At 41.6% G+C, this 13,355-nt stretch overlaps 1 protein-coding gene across 9 annotated transcripts in view; it reads left to right on the forward strand.

The window, feature by feature from the left end:
* mvb12bb (multivesicular body subunit 12Bb) overlaps positions 1–13,355 on the forward strand; it is a 33,972-nt gene that overhangs the window by 17,342 nt on the left and 3,275 nt on the right. For 3 of the 9 annotated variants that reach the window (XR_006822580.1, XR_006822579.1, XM_046035633.1), the window contains exon 8: positions 11,446–11,505. Coding sequence is in view for 7 of the 9 variants with exons in the window: in XM_046035633.1 (XP_045891589.1) it covers positions 11,446–11,505 (60 nt within the window). In the remaining 2 variants the exon portion in view is untranslated. Of the gene's footprint in view, positions 1–357; positions 1,912–10,911; positions 10,968–11,445; positions 11,880–13,355 lie in introns of those variants that run through there. The other 6 variants (XM_046035637.1, XM_046035636.1, XM_046035634.1 and 3 more) reach the window with 4 other exon arrangements.

The following is a 13,355-nucleotide window of genomic DNA, read 5'->3' on the forward strand; positions in this document are numbered from 1 at the left end:
AATTTAATAGTTTGCCTAAGATACATTAAATCTGTAGATCCCTTACTTTTAGCCCACTCACTACTAAAGGTTCAATACTTGTACTTGTGCTTTCTATGTACACTGAATGTCTTGCTTTGTCTCCACCTGTACTTAAATGCAGCTCCTCTGGTACTTGATCTATTAACATTCTGTGTCTAGATCTCCTCACTGATGTATACTGTACAGAGCTTTGCTTATCTGAGCGAACGTGACTTCCCAGAGGAGCTGCGCATTACACTCAAGAGAACATTTAACAGCTGTCAAAGATGATCCATCACATGCCATACTTACATATGTACCGTGCATGCACTGGACGAATTCCCTTCTCTTTCTCAGGGAGAAACTCAACTATAGTACAATGCTCCGGGACTAAAACAGAAGAAAGGCTAATTCGTTAGGAAGCAGAGCTTAGCTATGACAGCCTCAGAGCCACAGAGTCAGAGCCGGCTGAGACGCTCTAGCCTTAAAGAGCATGTGATCCACACGAGGCGAATGAGGCAGGCGGGTTTTTATCCAGCTGGAGAGAGACACCATGTGGTGAGGATTCCTCCTGCTGCTCAACAGAGGCACACCCAGGCTATGGCCATGTTACACCCTTCCTTATTTAATATGAACCTGCCTATTAAACAATTGCCGAAGTGCACATGATAGAACTGCATACAGAAACAATCAATTTGAATTTTAAAGTCACTTTTTTCTTTTTCTGTATGCCCCCCCAAAAAAGCAAAGCAGAATAATTGACAAAAAAAATGATTAATACATCATTGTGTTGGTATGACAGTCGTATTATAAGTTAGTCAAGACAACTGTGCAAAATGTGGCCCTGAAGGAGTAGACATTAACACACAGCTGAGTGGTTTGTGACACTGGGTGTGGGATTCCTCCACTGGGACAGGGTTTGAGTGACAGTGAAGAACATGCACATACTGTACAGTAGGCTGCCAGCAGTCATCATTTATCTCCAGAAAACTGTCCTTCACAGCTGTACAGACTCCCTCTTTCTTCTACCTTTATGTGTCCCTTCCTGAGCTGGTGAGATTTTAAAGAAAAGAGGATAATGGAGTTAGCCTGAGATGGTTCTTGGCTTTATTGCTAGAGACTGTGTACTCGTCAGCCTTTCAGCATCACACTGTGAATGTGAGAGAACGCAACTTTCCCTTCATTAACAATGTGATAGCCTGCAGACCAAGTGTGAGGTCGTAGCCGACAGCCTATTTGTGTTAATTGTTAGCGGTGGTAGCTCTGGTGTGTGTGTGTGTGTGTGTGTGTGTGTGTGTGTGGGTGCATGGGTGCTTGCGTGTGTACGCGTGTGTGTGTGTGGGCTGACAGCTGGCCAGGTTCGAGTTGGTCTAAAACCATGTGCGCTCTGTCAGGGTTGTACAGGCGCCTTCTTTAGGATTGATGAATTGCCTGCTTTCTTGATTAAACCCTCCGTCACTTCCCAACAAAACAAAAACCCCACAAAAAAAAAGACCGAGTTGAGGGGAGGAGAGGTAACATGTCTGGGAAATCTGTCATCTGCAGTCACATCATGTACAGATGTGATGTGCAGGCGCTTTGACGTTTATTACCAGAATATTAAAAACTAATTCACATTTATTTTGCAGCCCTTTTTCACTTGACAGTTCAAGCTCATTTGAAAAGTTATCAAGTTTTCATCGCAGCCCCAACCTTTGCTTTTCTTCACCACGTTGCTTTGATCCATGCCAAGTCCCTTTGCCAATTAGGTCTGCTATTCATACATTGACAGAAAAGCAGGATATTTTAAAGGTAATTAAACTTGCTCTCATGAAATGTGGCTAAAAGGTATATGTTTGAGAGAAAATAAATGTAAATGTATTGAAAAAAGTCTAAAACTGTGTGACGTGACGTGACACTGAGTCTGTTGCATTGCAGTCCCTCTTCATTACCTACAAAACAACATATAGTATTCAGCAGACATCCACCTGATAAAAAAGGTAAACGTAATAAAAGTAATACATTTACATATCTACTGCATTAATCAAAAATAAATCCTGACATTGGCCCTGATCTAACGTAATATGGAGAGCAATTATTTCCCTATCCATTAGAAGAACTTCAATTAACAGACACGAGACAGTTCATCCTTCAGAGGAGGAGGAAAAAAATAGGAGACTCAAAATTAACTTGGGTTTGCAAAATATCTTGGCAGGATGACATTGATTTTTGATTTTCAGGAAACAATATTAGAATTCTTATTAAACTATGTGCATCTGCTTTTAATTTGCTGCAAATAATTGGAAAATGCAATGGAGCTTTCCAATTAAAGCTCCACTTTATGCTGTTTAATAATACCCTCATAATATTATAGCTTATGAAATGACAGGTGAGTTGGTGTATGAATAAAACATAAAGCCCTGTAATAAGAGACAGAAAAAAAACCGAGACAGTTGTTGGGGGGCTTTTAAATGCTCGACATAATTTGCATATATTAATCTCCTCTTTTCAGCCTTATCAAGTATTCCACTGTATTTGAAGTTAAAATAGTCGTGACAGGCAGGGGTACGCTTCGTTTTTCCAAGGATTTATTACTTGTATAATTCTGGATCTTTAATAAGCCAATATGACTGATCCTCTGAGTTCTGTGGAATTTGGTTAATTGTTCCAGATGGTGCTCACTGATTATGCAAAATTACTTTCTTTCTCCTCTTTTTTCCCCCAACTACACCATTTCTTGATTGACTAACATGGAGAAAAAAGATTATTTTTGGCGCAGCACTTTCATTAAGAGGGTTCTCATCAGGTTTCAAACAAAAGTTCCATCTTATCTCCCTGTGTGGTTCTGGGCGAGGCTGTGCAGAAGGAGGAGATCATCCGGCTCTTATCTCAAACTGTGATGGATCTCAACTGCTTCGGCACCGCTGGGGTTATATTTTAAAATAACACAATTCTTTAGGCTGAGGGATTAAAAAACATGACCTCTGGATAGTGACACAAAAGTTATTATTAGTGTACGCTGTTCTCTTCTTTCTCTTTTCTCCTCTCTTTTTCTCCCAGAGATTGATGAAATTACTAAGCAGCGGGGTTGGTCCTCCACTTGCAGCTCATGCTCCATCCACAACTCACTAACATTCTGTTTTGCATCAGCTAAACTGAGCTGAATGAATCATTTATAGAAGTGTTATGGGGGAGTATAGGGCAGATTTACTGCCGAGCTTTTACTTTAGATGGAATGGGATTTCTATGAAACCGATCTTGATGTCTGAAGTAATGCCAAAGCTTACATCAAGACATGAAAGGAACGCTCTTAAAACCCACGTTTTGCTTCTTAATTCCCTTGGTCAGCAAAAGGCGAAATAGGGAGAGCAGGGGGTTCAATGGGAAAATACTGTTTACACGTAATGTACACTCACACACTCACACACACACACACACACACACACACACACACACACACACACACACACATCTTCAAATTGTTTACTACTCCAGCAGTTAATGATATAAAGGAGTGTTGAATTTCCCCTTAATAATTTTTAAAATTTTTAATTCAGATTTAAGTTTTAGCGCTTTCTGTATTTTCCAGATAGAAATAGCAGCATAGTTTCAATGTTTTCAGGTGAATACTGCAGAAGTGAATTAAACAACTGGCCAAAATACACTCTAGCATGCTATGAACAAAAATCTATGCAGAAAAGACAAAAACAAGAAGGTAAGAGAGATGTTAGGAGAGTTATCCAGAATGGAGTGACATCCAGTCATATATTGTTGCTGTGCAGAGGTCTGGATGGGACATGGATGTAATTCTCCCTATTGTTTATTTTTTTCCTGGATCTGCAAGAAATATGACTCATAATCGTTTTCTAACTTCAACACAAGCTTCATTTCTTTGTCGAGAAAATAGTTTGGACAGTATTTTATCTTTATCTTGGAATATGTTAATTTGGTCACATTTGTTCAGACAAATAGTTTTTTGTGATTCTGGATTTGTGTGTTGTTGTTTTTGTTCAGAAAACTACATTTAAAGTCAAATATTAAAAAAACAACACCGCAGCCTAATTTGTACATCTCCTCGGTCAAAATACACCGTTGGATATTAACAGGTAAAATACCTTCTAAATGAAATCCTGTTGGCATGTATCCCACTTACATGACAAAAAACCAATTGGACTATCAAGGTTATTTTCAAAACATGATCGATCCCAACATGATGGTGCCATTAAGTATTTGGGGGATCAATCCTGAATGAATCGTAATGGAACTTCTGACTGGAGGCCCTCAGGCATTTTTGGACCTTTATTACAGTCAAATAAGAGACTTCAAATGGCTTTGCATTTGCAGGCCAGACTGGACTCTGGAGTCTCATCCCTCATTGCTTTCTATCCATCCCTGAGATAGAAGCAGTGCTCCATTAGTTTCAGTGTCCAGACGTGGACAGCCTCAATGGATGGGCCTGTCACGGCTCCCTCATTTGCCCCATGTACAGCAGGGTTTGTTATCACACATCTAATTAGAACTTGATAAAAAATATTTCACAAAAATCCAGTCATTAAATATAGTTTAAGGAGATTTATGGTCAAATATGCCTTAAAGATCTTTTAATGGCTCTGCTGACTTGTTAAGTTTGTAATTAATGATCTTCTAATACATACTGTGGTGTGATTTAGAAAGCACAATGAGATTCTGGGAATGAAGTCGTTTTGGAAAAGGGCATCTGGGGCTCCCAGAAGCTATATTAAATAGTTCTGCTCAGACTGGTTTGCTTAGAGCCATGAAGTCTGCTGTGAAAAAGTTCAAACACATCAGCGTCTTTACATAGATGAGGCCATTTTTATTTTATTTATATATAGGGTGGCTGATTATGAAACAGTTGGTTTGTCATTTCATAATAGTCAATTAGTGTGTACAGAAAAGTCCTGGGCTCCTCTGTAGCAGTATTTTCAAAGTGCATAGTGTTACAGTTTTATTTAAGTAATGGAAAATATCTCTTTAAAGTCCGCTAATCCACACACAGTAAAACTAATAAGCAAATGCATATGTATCAAACTGTAAACGCATTATACTAATAACAGTCGGCTATTTCATCAGGAGAGTAATGGTGTCCTTATTAGCATAATTAATGACAAATGGCAGCGCAGCATTGGTGGATTGGTTCTAGGGGATGATAAATTGGTGGATGCCCAGGTTAGTGGCTGCCAAGGAGGCCTCTTTGGCTGTCATCCCTCCTGCTTCCACTCTGGCACAGTTCATTACTCACCGTGTGAGATGCCACTTTACATTGCCTGGTACTGTGAGCATGGAGAACTTAATAATGCCACCCATAACCACACAGGGCCTGCTGCTTTACCCACAGTCCAGAGGGCAAGTAACTCTGCGAGGGCTAGGGGTTGTGGGGAGCAGGGCGACTGGGGAGTCTTCTCCTGCAGCTGCACTGATCAAAACAGATCATGCGTCAGTCACTACTTGAGGGGATCCGGGGCCATATGACCCAGTCTCTAGTGCTGGTGAGTGTTTCTTGTTAGGATTTCTAGGGCTCGCCACATCCCTTGCATCATTACGGGTTAGTTTGCCCACAGAACCGCTAATTAAGAGGGGATTTGTGTAATTGTGCCTTCTGCTGTGTCCCATCCGGCACATGCAATTTACTGTCAGCCCTCTGCCAGCTTTTACACTTGTCCAGAGAGGCGTACCCCATTTATACACATTCTGCTGCACATTTACCAGCAGCCACAGCTGGGGATCAATGCCAGTGCCATGGCAGTGTCTTAAAAGACACTGTGCTGCTGATTAAAGTCTGATTGTCCATTTAATTTCATGAGAGCTCTCAATAGCCAGCAGAAAGGGCTTTCCCAGTAATTCTCCAGTACTGACTGCTTTTAATGCAGTTAATACAGGTTTTGTAAATTTATCAAATCACTGAAGAATTTTGGTACTTACTTTACTTTAAATAGTTCTTGCATATATTCGTAACATATACAGTGTCGGCAGAAGTGTTGGAGAAATTACCGCACATATACACACCTCCTCTGAGCGCTCGGTGTGATGCAGCGGTGTTTGTAGCCAACTCACTGTAGGTGTTTCTGGCTCTGCCCACTTTCTGGAAGACTGATGGACCAGCGCCCGACTGGGACTGCCTCCTGGCTCCCTACCCACAACCAGATTTCAAGGACTGCTTGTCACAGATGGAAAAGTAAGTGGGTCATTCTACATAAGCTTGCCATTTTGCATCCCTCTGGTTAAAAAAAAAAAAATAAAAAAAAGTTGAATTTTAATGTTGGGCAACAAACTCAAGTCTATTGTTTTAGTTTTAGAGAGAGTATGTTCTCTTTTTCACTTTGGTATTTGTATTATAAAACTTCAATGATCAACTCTAGTTAAAGCTATATGTTTTCATGTGTATTTATAAATGTAATATATCTTTACTAGCCAAAATAATAAAAATGTATTTAAAAAATGTTCACCAAATTGGACAAACGGCAAGCTTGTGTAAAATGATTCAGCTTCTCTCCACTCCCTTTCTGCTTCTCTTCTGTTTTCCGTCCACAGTTTTTCACCACAAACCTGAGTGTTTGGCAGCCCCAGCCTGAAGTATCCAACTATAGACGCATTCATCCACTGGATGTTTTGCACACCACTCTTAACATTATGAAACATTTAAATTTGTTTACATTTTTCAACATTTGAATGAGATGAAATTAATATTTTAGCATAAACTAACTGTTGCTGTCAGGAGAATTGCAACAGACGCTTGCACACACTACAGCGAGATTGGGGAAGGAAGCTGTACACAGGCGGCAGAAATAAATAAAAATAGATTATCAGAAACGCTCAACATCATTTGAGGGCGTGATCTATTTTAGTATCAATGTTATGTGCTATTTAGAATGTTAATTGACTCCCCAGTAAACATTTAAATAATTCAAAAGTTACACTTCCACTCTTGCAAGTGAGATTTTTAATACATTGAAAAGTTTTTTTTTCACTCGTCTGTCTAGAGGGTTTGAAAAAGCGGTAAAAAGATAAAAGAAAAAGAATGGGTTTCATAGAGCCATAGTCATTAAAAGAATCTGAAAATAGCAACTCGCTATCATCTGTTCTCATAGCACGGGTCAGGAGCTCTGACACCTCCAAAATTCCTCCTGTCAGGGTAGGGGGCCATTTGTATTCTCTCTCATTAGGCAATTTGACTAATGACCTGCCGTGGCTGCAGCGCTACTGAGGGACCCGAAGCCTCGCGCCCTCTCTCTTGCAGCAGCCTGAACACACACCCTCTATTGGAATGGCACAGATGGCATGCCCGGGCGACAAAATAAACTACAATATGTCTCCGAGATGCTGTCAGGCCTGGGCACTATTTCTCATGTCAGAGTGGGGCTAAGGGCTGTGAGTGGGCAGAGGGGGTCCTCCTCCAGCTCTCTGTTCATCGACTCACCATTATCTGCAGAGGTGACAGAGCGCGGGGTCTGCAACTAGAATAGCATTTCCATGGTCTGCATAAAGAATCCGCCTCAAATTGAGAGTCACACCGACAGGAAAGGTATTGCAATGTCTAGCCTGGCTACACAAAGAGGAGAGGCAACATCCAATTGTTTGGAATATGAAGTACAGCAGGTTCCAGATAAAGCCCTAACCTCATTTTGAGCAGCTTTACTTATTATTTCTTATTATTTTATGGTATTAAACAATAGAAATCAGCTCAATCATGGGGAAAAAATCATAAGAGATTCTCATTCGTGCTTGCAGATTATTGCCCTGACTGTGACTTCCTCACTTAATTCAGGTGCAAGACAGATTCACCCAAGTAATCATACTAGACAGAGATCAATGCAATTCTGCTGAATTAGTGAAGTGTAAAATAAAAGTTCATCAACATTCCCAAAGTGTTATTCTTGAGTTGTGGTTCAGGTAATATGGGGTATGCTCGATCACCCACGCATATTTTTCCATCAGTCAGTGTCGGAGCAAAACTCAGTGTGGTATATGCGTGCGTGCGTGTGTGTGTGTGTGTGTGTGTGTATATATGCCTGTGTGCATGGCCGTGTCTGTTAGAACCCTGGAAATGCAATGTATGGCGCTGCTGAAGTCCTGGGTGACAGTGCATCCAACAATGGAAGAGTGAGGGATTAGTGCTCAGCCCAGCGTACGAGGGAGCCCTTCCCGCCCTGAAACAGCCATTCATCTGTGCCCAGGGGCTGGAGATGACAATGCAGCCATTGCTCATCGCACCTGACGGAGCCATTAATAAGGCAATGATCCACACGGGCCCTGTGCTGACTCCGTTCTTTACACTACAATCACTCAAGCCACAGGGTCCTCCTTACTTAACGCCACCTCTGATCCCACCGCCATCATCATCATCAAAGTCATTGTACCAAAATTCCTGCCAGATGTTTTCATATCGACTGTACTCACATTCTCCAAATGCCAAATGACTACCCAATTCTCTACACAGCAATACACTCATGAGTTAATGGACTGTAGTCTGACCATTTGAGTGGCTAGAACATGCTTCATAGTTGGATTCCTGGTCAGAAGATTGGATTTACATTATATTTACCCTTTGCACCTTCGGGTTTCTGGTATCCATTTCTTACCACCAAGTCATCTCCTGTGCCTCTCCATTTGTCTGGATGTAAGATAGCCTCTCTAGTATAGATGGTGGAGGAATACAAAGCGAGATCTGGTTTTAAATGTAATCTGTGAGCAATAAAGAAACTCTCTGGCCTTCAGCTCTGTGCATTCATCTGTCCGTGCCACGTAGATCCATCAGCAACTACAATCTCGGCTTCCCTTTGCTGGCTATTGATTCAAATGTATTCTTCCTGCCTATCTCTGCCTGGTGATGATGCTCGCAGCGACACAGAAGTGCATGTTTATTCACTTGTTTTTATGAGCTTAAACAAGTCATCGTACCTATCCAATCGTCGTGGTTTGCTCTTGCTGCTCCAGATAGCCACTCATCCAAAGATGCTACAGGGAGGTGGGTGTCGAGGCTGGGGCATTGAACAGCCCTTTCGTGAGTGGAAAAGGAGGTGGTGATGAGCCTTTCATTTCTTGAACTTTTTTAGCCATGCTAGCAGCATGGCTCTATGCAGTGTCAGTCAGTCAGTTGGTTGGTCCACCACTTTGACCCAGGCTGATATATCTTAGTAGATATTGGATGGATTGAAATACAATTTAATATAGACATCCGTGGTGCCCAAAATTTAATCCGCAGCCTGGGAACCAGACGAATCTGTGAGCTCATGTTTCATTTACTCTGGTGGATACATCTGGCCCCCCTCCCATTCAGACAGATTTCCAGCTGACCTGGCCCAGGTTGGGCCAGTCATAACCTATTATCTTAAATGGGGCGGGTTTGCCTGTACAGAGGAGTGCTGTTGTGGCATTTTTGTAAACAACTAAGAAGACTGACGCTGATGTGGAATGTTTTTGAATCAGCTATCGTGTCAGTATTAAACAAACTTGACCTCTGGATTCTGATGGCAGAAAATATTGAATCCCATTGTAGTATTTGCTCAGTACTTTGGTTTATGACTAATTATCAGCCATAGCTGTAATTCTTTTAGTGCTAGCAAATGTTAACCCACTAATCTAACATGTTGAACATGGTAAACATTTAACCTGCGTAACATCAGCCTGTTAGCATTGTTATTGTGGGCATGTTAGCATGCTGACATTAGCATTTACTTCAAAGTGCAGAAATACTGGCATGGCTGTAGACTCTTGTTACAGCTTACATTTTTGCTGTGGGATATGACAGGAGGGCAAGAAACTAAATAAGCTTTCCTGTGGTCATGAGGGTGAGGGTCATGCTTTGATTACAAAGATCACATTGTACAGTTGTGTGGAAAGTGCCAAACTGAGGATCTGTGTAATAACCAAGAAAGGAAAGCAAGTCACATAAGTGTCAAAGTGAGGTATATTTTAGAATTTCATACTTAAATATTGCTGTGAACAGGAAAGACCAAAAGGAGTTTCAGCTCCAAAACGATGACTCATGAACAGCTTCGGCTTACATTTATGAGTTCCCTTTCCTGTGCCAGCTGCCTGATGGACTGTGGGTAAAAGAACACCAGTTGGAAGCTTGGCCTCTTGATATTTGGGGCTCCTGTTGAAGCCAACGGCAGCAAGTTTTGTGCCTCCAGATTTGGGAGTTTTATAATGAAGCCGAGCAGCTGCAGTTTTCCCTTCAGTCTGGAAACGAGAGGCTTTGTGTCCCTTGTCACCCTGTGTTAATTTGGGCCCTAATGTATTTTATAAACAAAGGGCTGCTCTCTAGCCTGACAGTCGTGACACCTTGATTCCAGTGCAGGATGCATGCAGTACAGGGTTACACCATTAATAATCAACTGGCAGCCATCACACCATTTTAACCACGATCATTATGATAAAGGGCATACACTTAATTACAGGCCTGCTTAATTATAGCTCTGTTGAAGCTCGTTTGTTTGGTCAAATGCTAATTATACCACCACGCTCTTGGCAAGTCCTCATTTCAATCCACTTTTTGCCGGCTGAACAGTGTGGCTTATTTTCATGCAAATTTGATATCTGGTGAATGTTTTGTCTCTCTTCTTTCCGCTTTTCTGTGCCTAGTGTGAGTGCGTCTTTGTTTCGGAGGTGAACATCTCTCAGACAAGACGGAATCGGGAATAATCAAGAGTAATTAAAGTGGAAGAGGGTTGGGAAAGGGCTGGGTTGGAGGAGAGTGTGGAGGTGCTCAAATACAGCGGATAATAAGAAAGCCTTTCATCTTCTCTCCATAGACGGAAGGAGGGGAGGTGTCGGGATGTTGATAGCTCTGCTGTTTTATAAACCCACGTTTAGTCTTGTGGAAATACTCAGGATCAAGAATAGAGTGTACAATTTCTTTATTTTTTCTATGAAAGTCAACCTTAAACTTTGTTTTTTCTTACTTCTTTGCAGCTCTGGATGATGTGCCCTTTGTGATCTCTGAAAAGTTTTTCGAAAACCCCAAAGAGGTAAACATTCTTTGAGGAACTAGCGGTGCAATGCAAAATGATTGCTTTATTACAAATAATGAGAGGGGTCATGATGGTTCCTTGTCCTGCACCCTGGTGTGTAGTATGGGCCATATGGTGGTCACGATATTTGATCCTTTTTCTCAGTATGCAGCCATTAGACAGTTCGTTCTTTCTTTCTGCCTTTCTTTCCTTTCCTGTTCTTTTTTTTGTTTCCTCTCATTTCCTTTCCTTTTCTTTGCTTTCCTCCAGACTGAGTGATGAATGCGTGCAGTCAGGCAGAGCTGGCTCAATGCAGTCCATTTGGCTGGCTGGCGGCGGTTGTCACTATAGCCCCGTTTCTATTGACACCAAGAGGGAGAGGATTAAAGATTTTAAGCATGCTTACTTAGCCATGAGCCTAACCGCCATGTTTCTTGTGTGTTTTTTTTCTTCTTCTTCCTCTTCTCCCCCCTCCTCTCCCTGCTTTTGATTTCAGATGCAGCAAGTCAATTTAATGGGCATTACGATCAAATCCCTGGCAGAGATCGAGGAGGAAGTGAGTAGAGGCTGCAACGCTCGGCTGCCGCTGACGCCGCTGGCCCAGAATGCAAAGCAAACGGTCTTGGGGTTGTAATTAAGTGTCGGAGACAGCGAGGCCCTGTTGGCTCCACTAAGCCCCAATTGAATAAAAGCATGGCCAGGCTATGCAGCCATTCTCTCTTAAAAGCTTCGTCTCCTGTTCCAAAAGACTTGACTTTTATTCCCCAATTCTTCTCTCAAACAGCTCAATCTAGCATCTCGAACAGTGCTGAAGATCTTGAGGAGCTTTTCTAGTTAGATTTTGCATGTTTAACTAGTTTCCAATCCCCTTCATCTTCAGTAGCAAAAAAGTTAGAGATCATGTAGAGCAAATAAAAGAGCTACAAAGTCCTCCCAATTTCTGATGAAACACTGTAGCCTGCAGGCATTCGTAGGAAGAAAATCATCTGTGTGCAGCGCCTTCTTTAAAGCCCATGTGTTTGTGAGAGCAAGAGAAAGAAAGAGTCAATGTGTGTGTGTGTGTGTGTCTGTGTGTGTGTGCTTTAAAGAGAGTGACAACCCCCCTTCTCTCTCATTAGCACGGTATCTTGGTATCAGAACTGCCAGGAAGTGACAGACCACTGTAAAAGAACAGGTGCTGTTGGGTTTGAGATGTGTTACAGAGCAAACACTCCCCCATCAAACCGGGTGTCTGTTCTGCACTCTGCCTCTGTCTTCTGTCACATACTATCCAAATCACACAGAGTCGCCATCTTGTCAAATGGTCATCTGTATGAAGCTCATTGTCAGCGAAGGTATTAATGGCGTGTATGTGTACGTGTATGTGTGTGGGTGTTTTCTAGGGTGGAGACAGGCTGGCTGCTCATCCTATATGCTCTTGTCTTTTTTCCTTCTTCCTCTCGTCTCCTCCTCCCTTTCTTCTCAGAGAGTGTGATTAGCAGGAGGACACATGGTGAGCTGAGCTGGGGAAGGGAAGGGAAGGGGCATGAGAAATCATTAATTACAGCCACGCTGGAGCTGATGAAGTAAATGTGAGATAGTGTAACACACAGGATTTAGTGAAGTGGACGACAGCACAAGATTAATGGTGGGGCCAGGCTGATGAGGATGAAGTCACAGCTTAGCTTGATAATTAGTTTCCAAGTGGAAACATCCCTCACCATTGTGTTGTTTTTACTTCTCTCCTCTTATTATTATACCACAATGATATCTGCAGAACAAGAGGGGAAAAATATAGTTGCCGATGTTCTCGCAAACATGTTGAACATCAGAAGTGTTTCTTTTAGAAAGTGATGTGTATCTGTAATATTGTACTTTTTTCTTTTCTCTCTGCTTGTTTTTTTTCCTCTATAATAATATTACACTATACATATAATCTCCACTATGTTTTCTGTTCTCAAGGCTTCTGGAGAAGTTGCAGCTCATTCTTGGTAATATAAAACAAAATATATTAAAATTCAGAAAAGGCTGGTTTTTAGTCTGAAACTGTACCAGTTTTCTAACTGTTGTTGAGCATTTTCTCCTTCTTTTGTCCAGAAGAGGTCACTGTCCGTGCTTGACTGTGGGGCTTTTTTTCTCCTCTTCATAAACTACAGGCGCTTTCAGCGCAGAATCTAATTGCTTCAGTTCTGAACCCATTAAAAAAATATAGATTCATGAAAGAGATGTACTTTCTAGAATTATACATATGCACATGTAATTGAGGAAAACTGTTGTAATCACTGCCACAGTTGTAGATAAGACCATTTCCTAACAGGCATCACTTAAGCCGTGTCTCAGATGATGTTGGTTCCAGCAATTAGGCATTCTTTTCATTTCCCAAATGACTCACAAAACTTGCGGATATTATAATTGCTTTTAGCCACG

This window comes from Micropterus dolomieu, linkage group LG21 (genome assembly GCF_021292245.1).
Source record: "Micropterus dolomieu isolate WLL.071019.BEF.003 ecotype Adirondacks linkage group LG21, ASM2129224v1, whole genome shotgun sequence".
NCBI classification, from domain to species: domain Eukaryota; kingdom Metazoa; phylum Chordata; class Actinopteri; order Centrarchiformes; family Centrarchidae; genus Micropterus; species Micropterus dolomieu.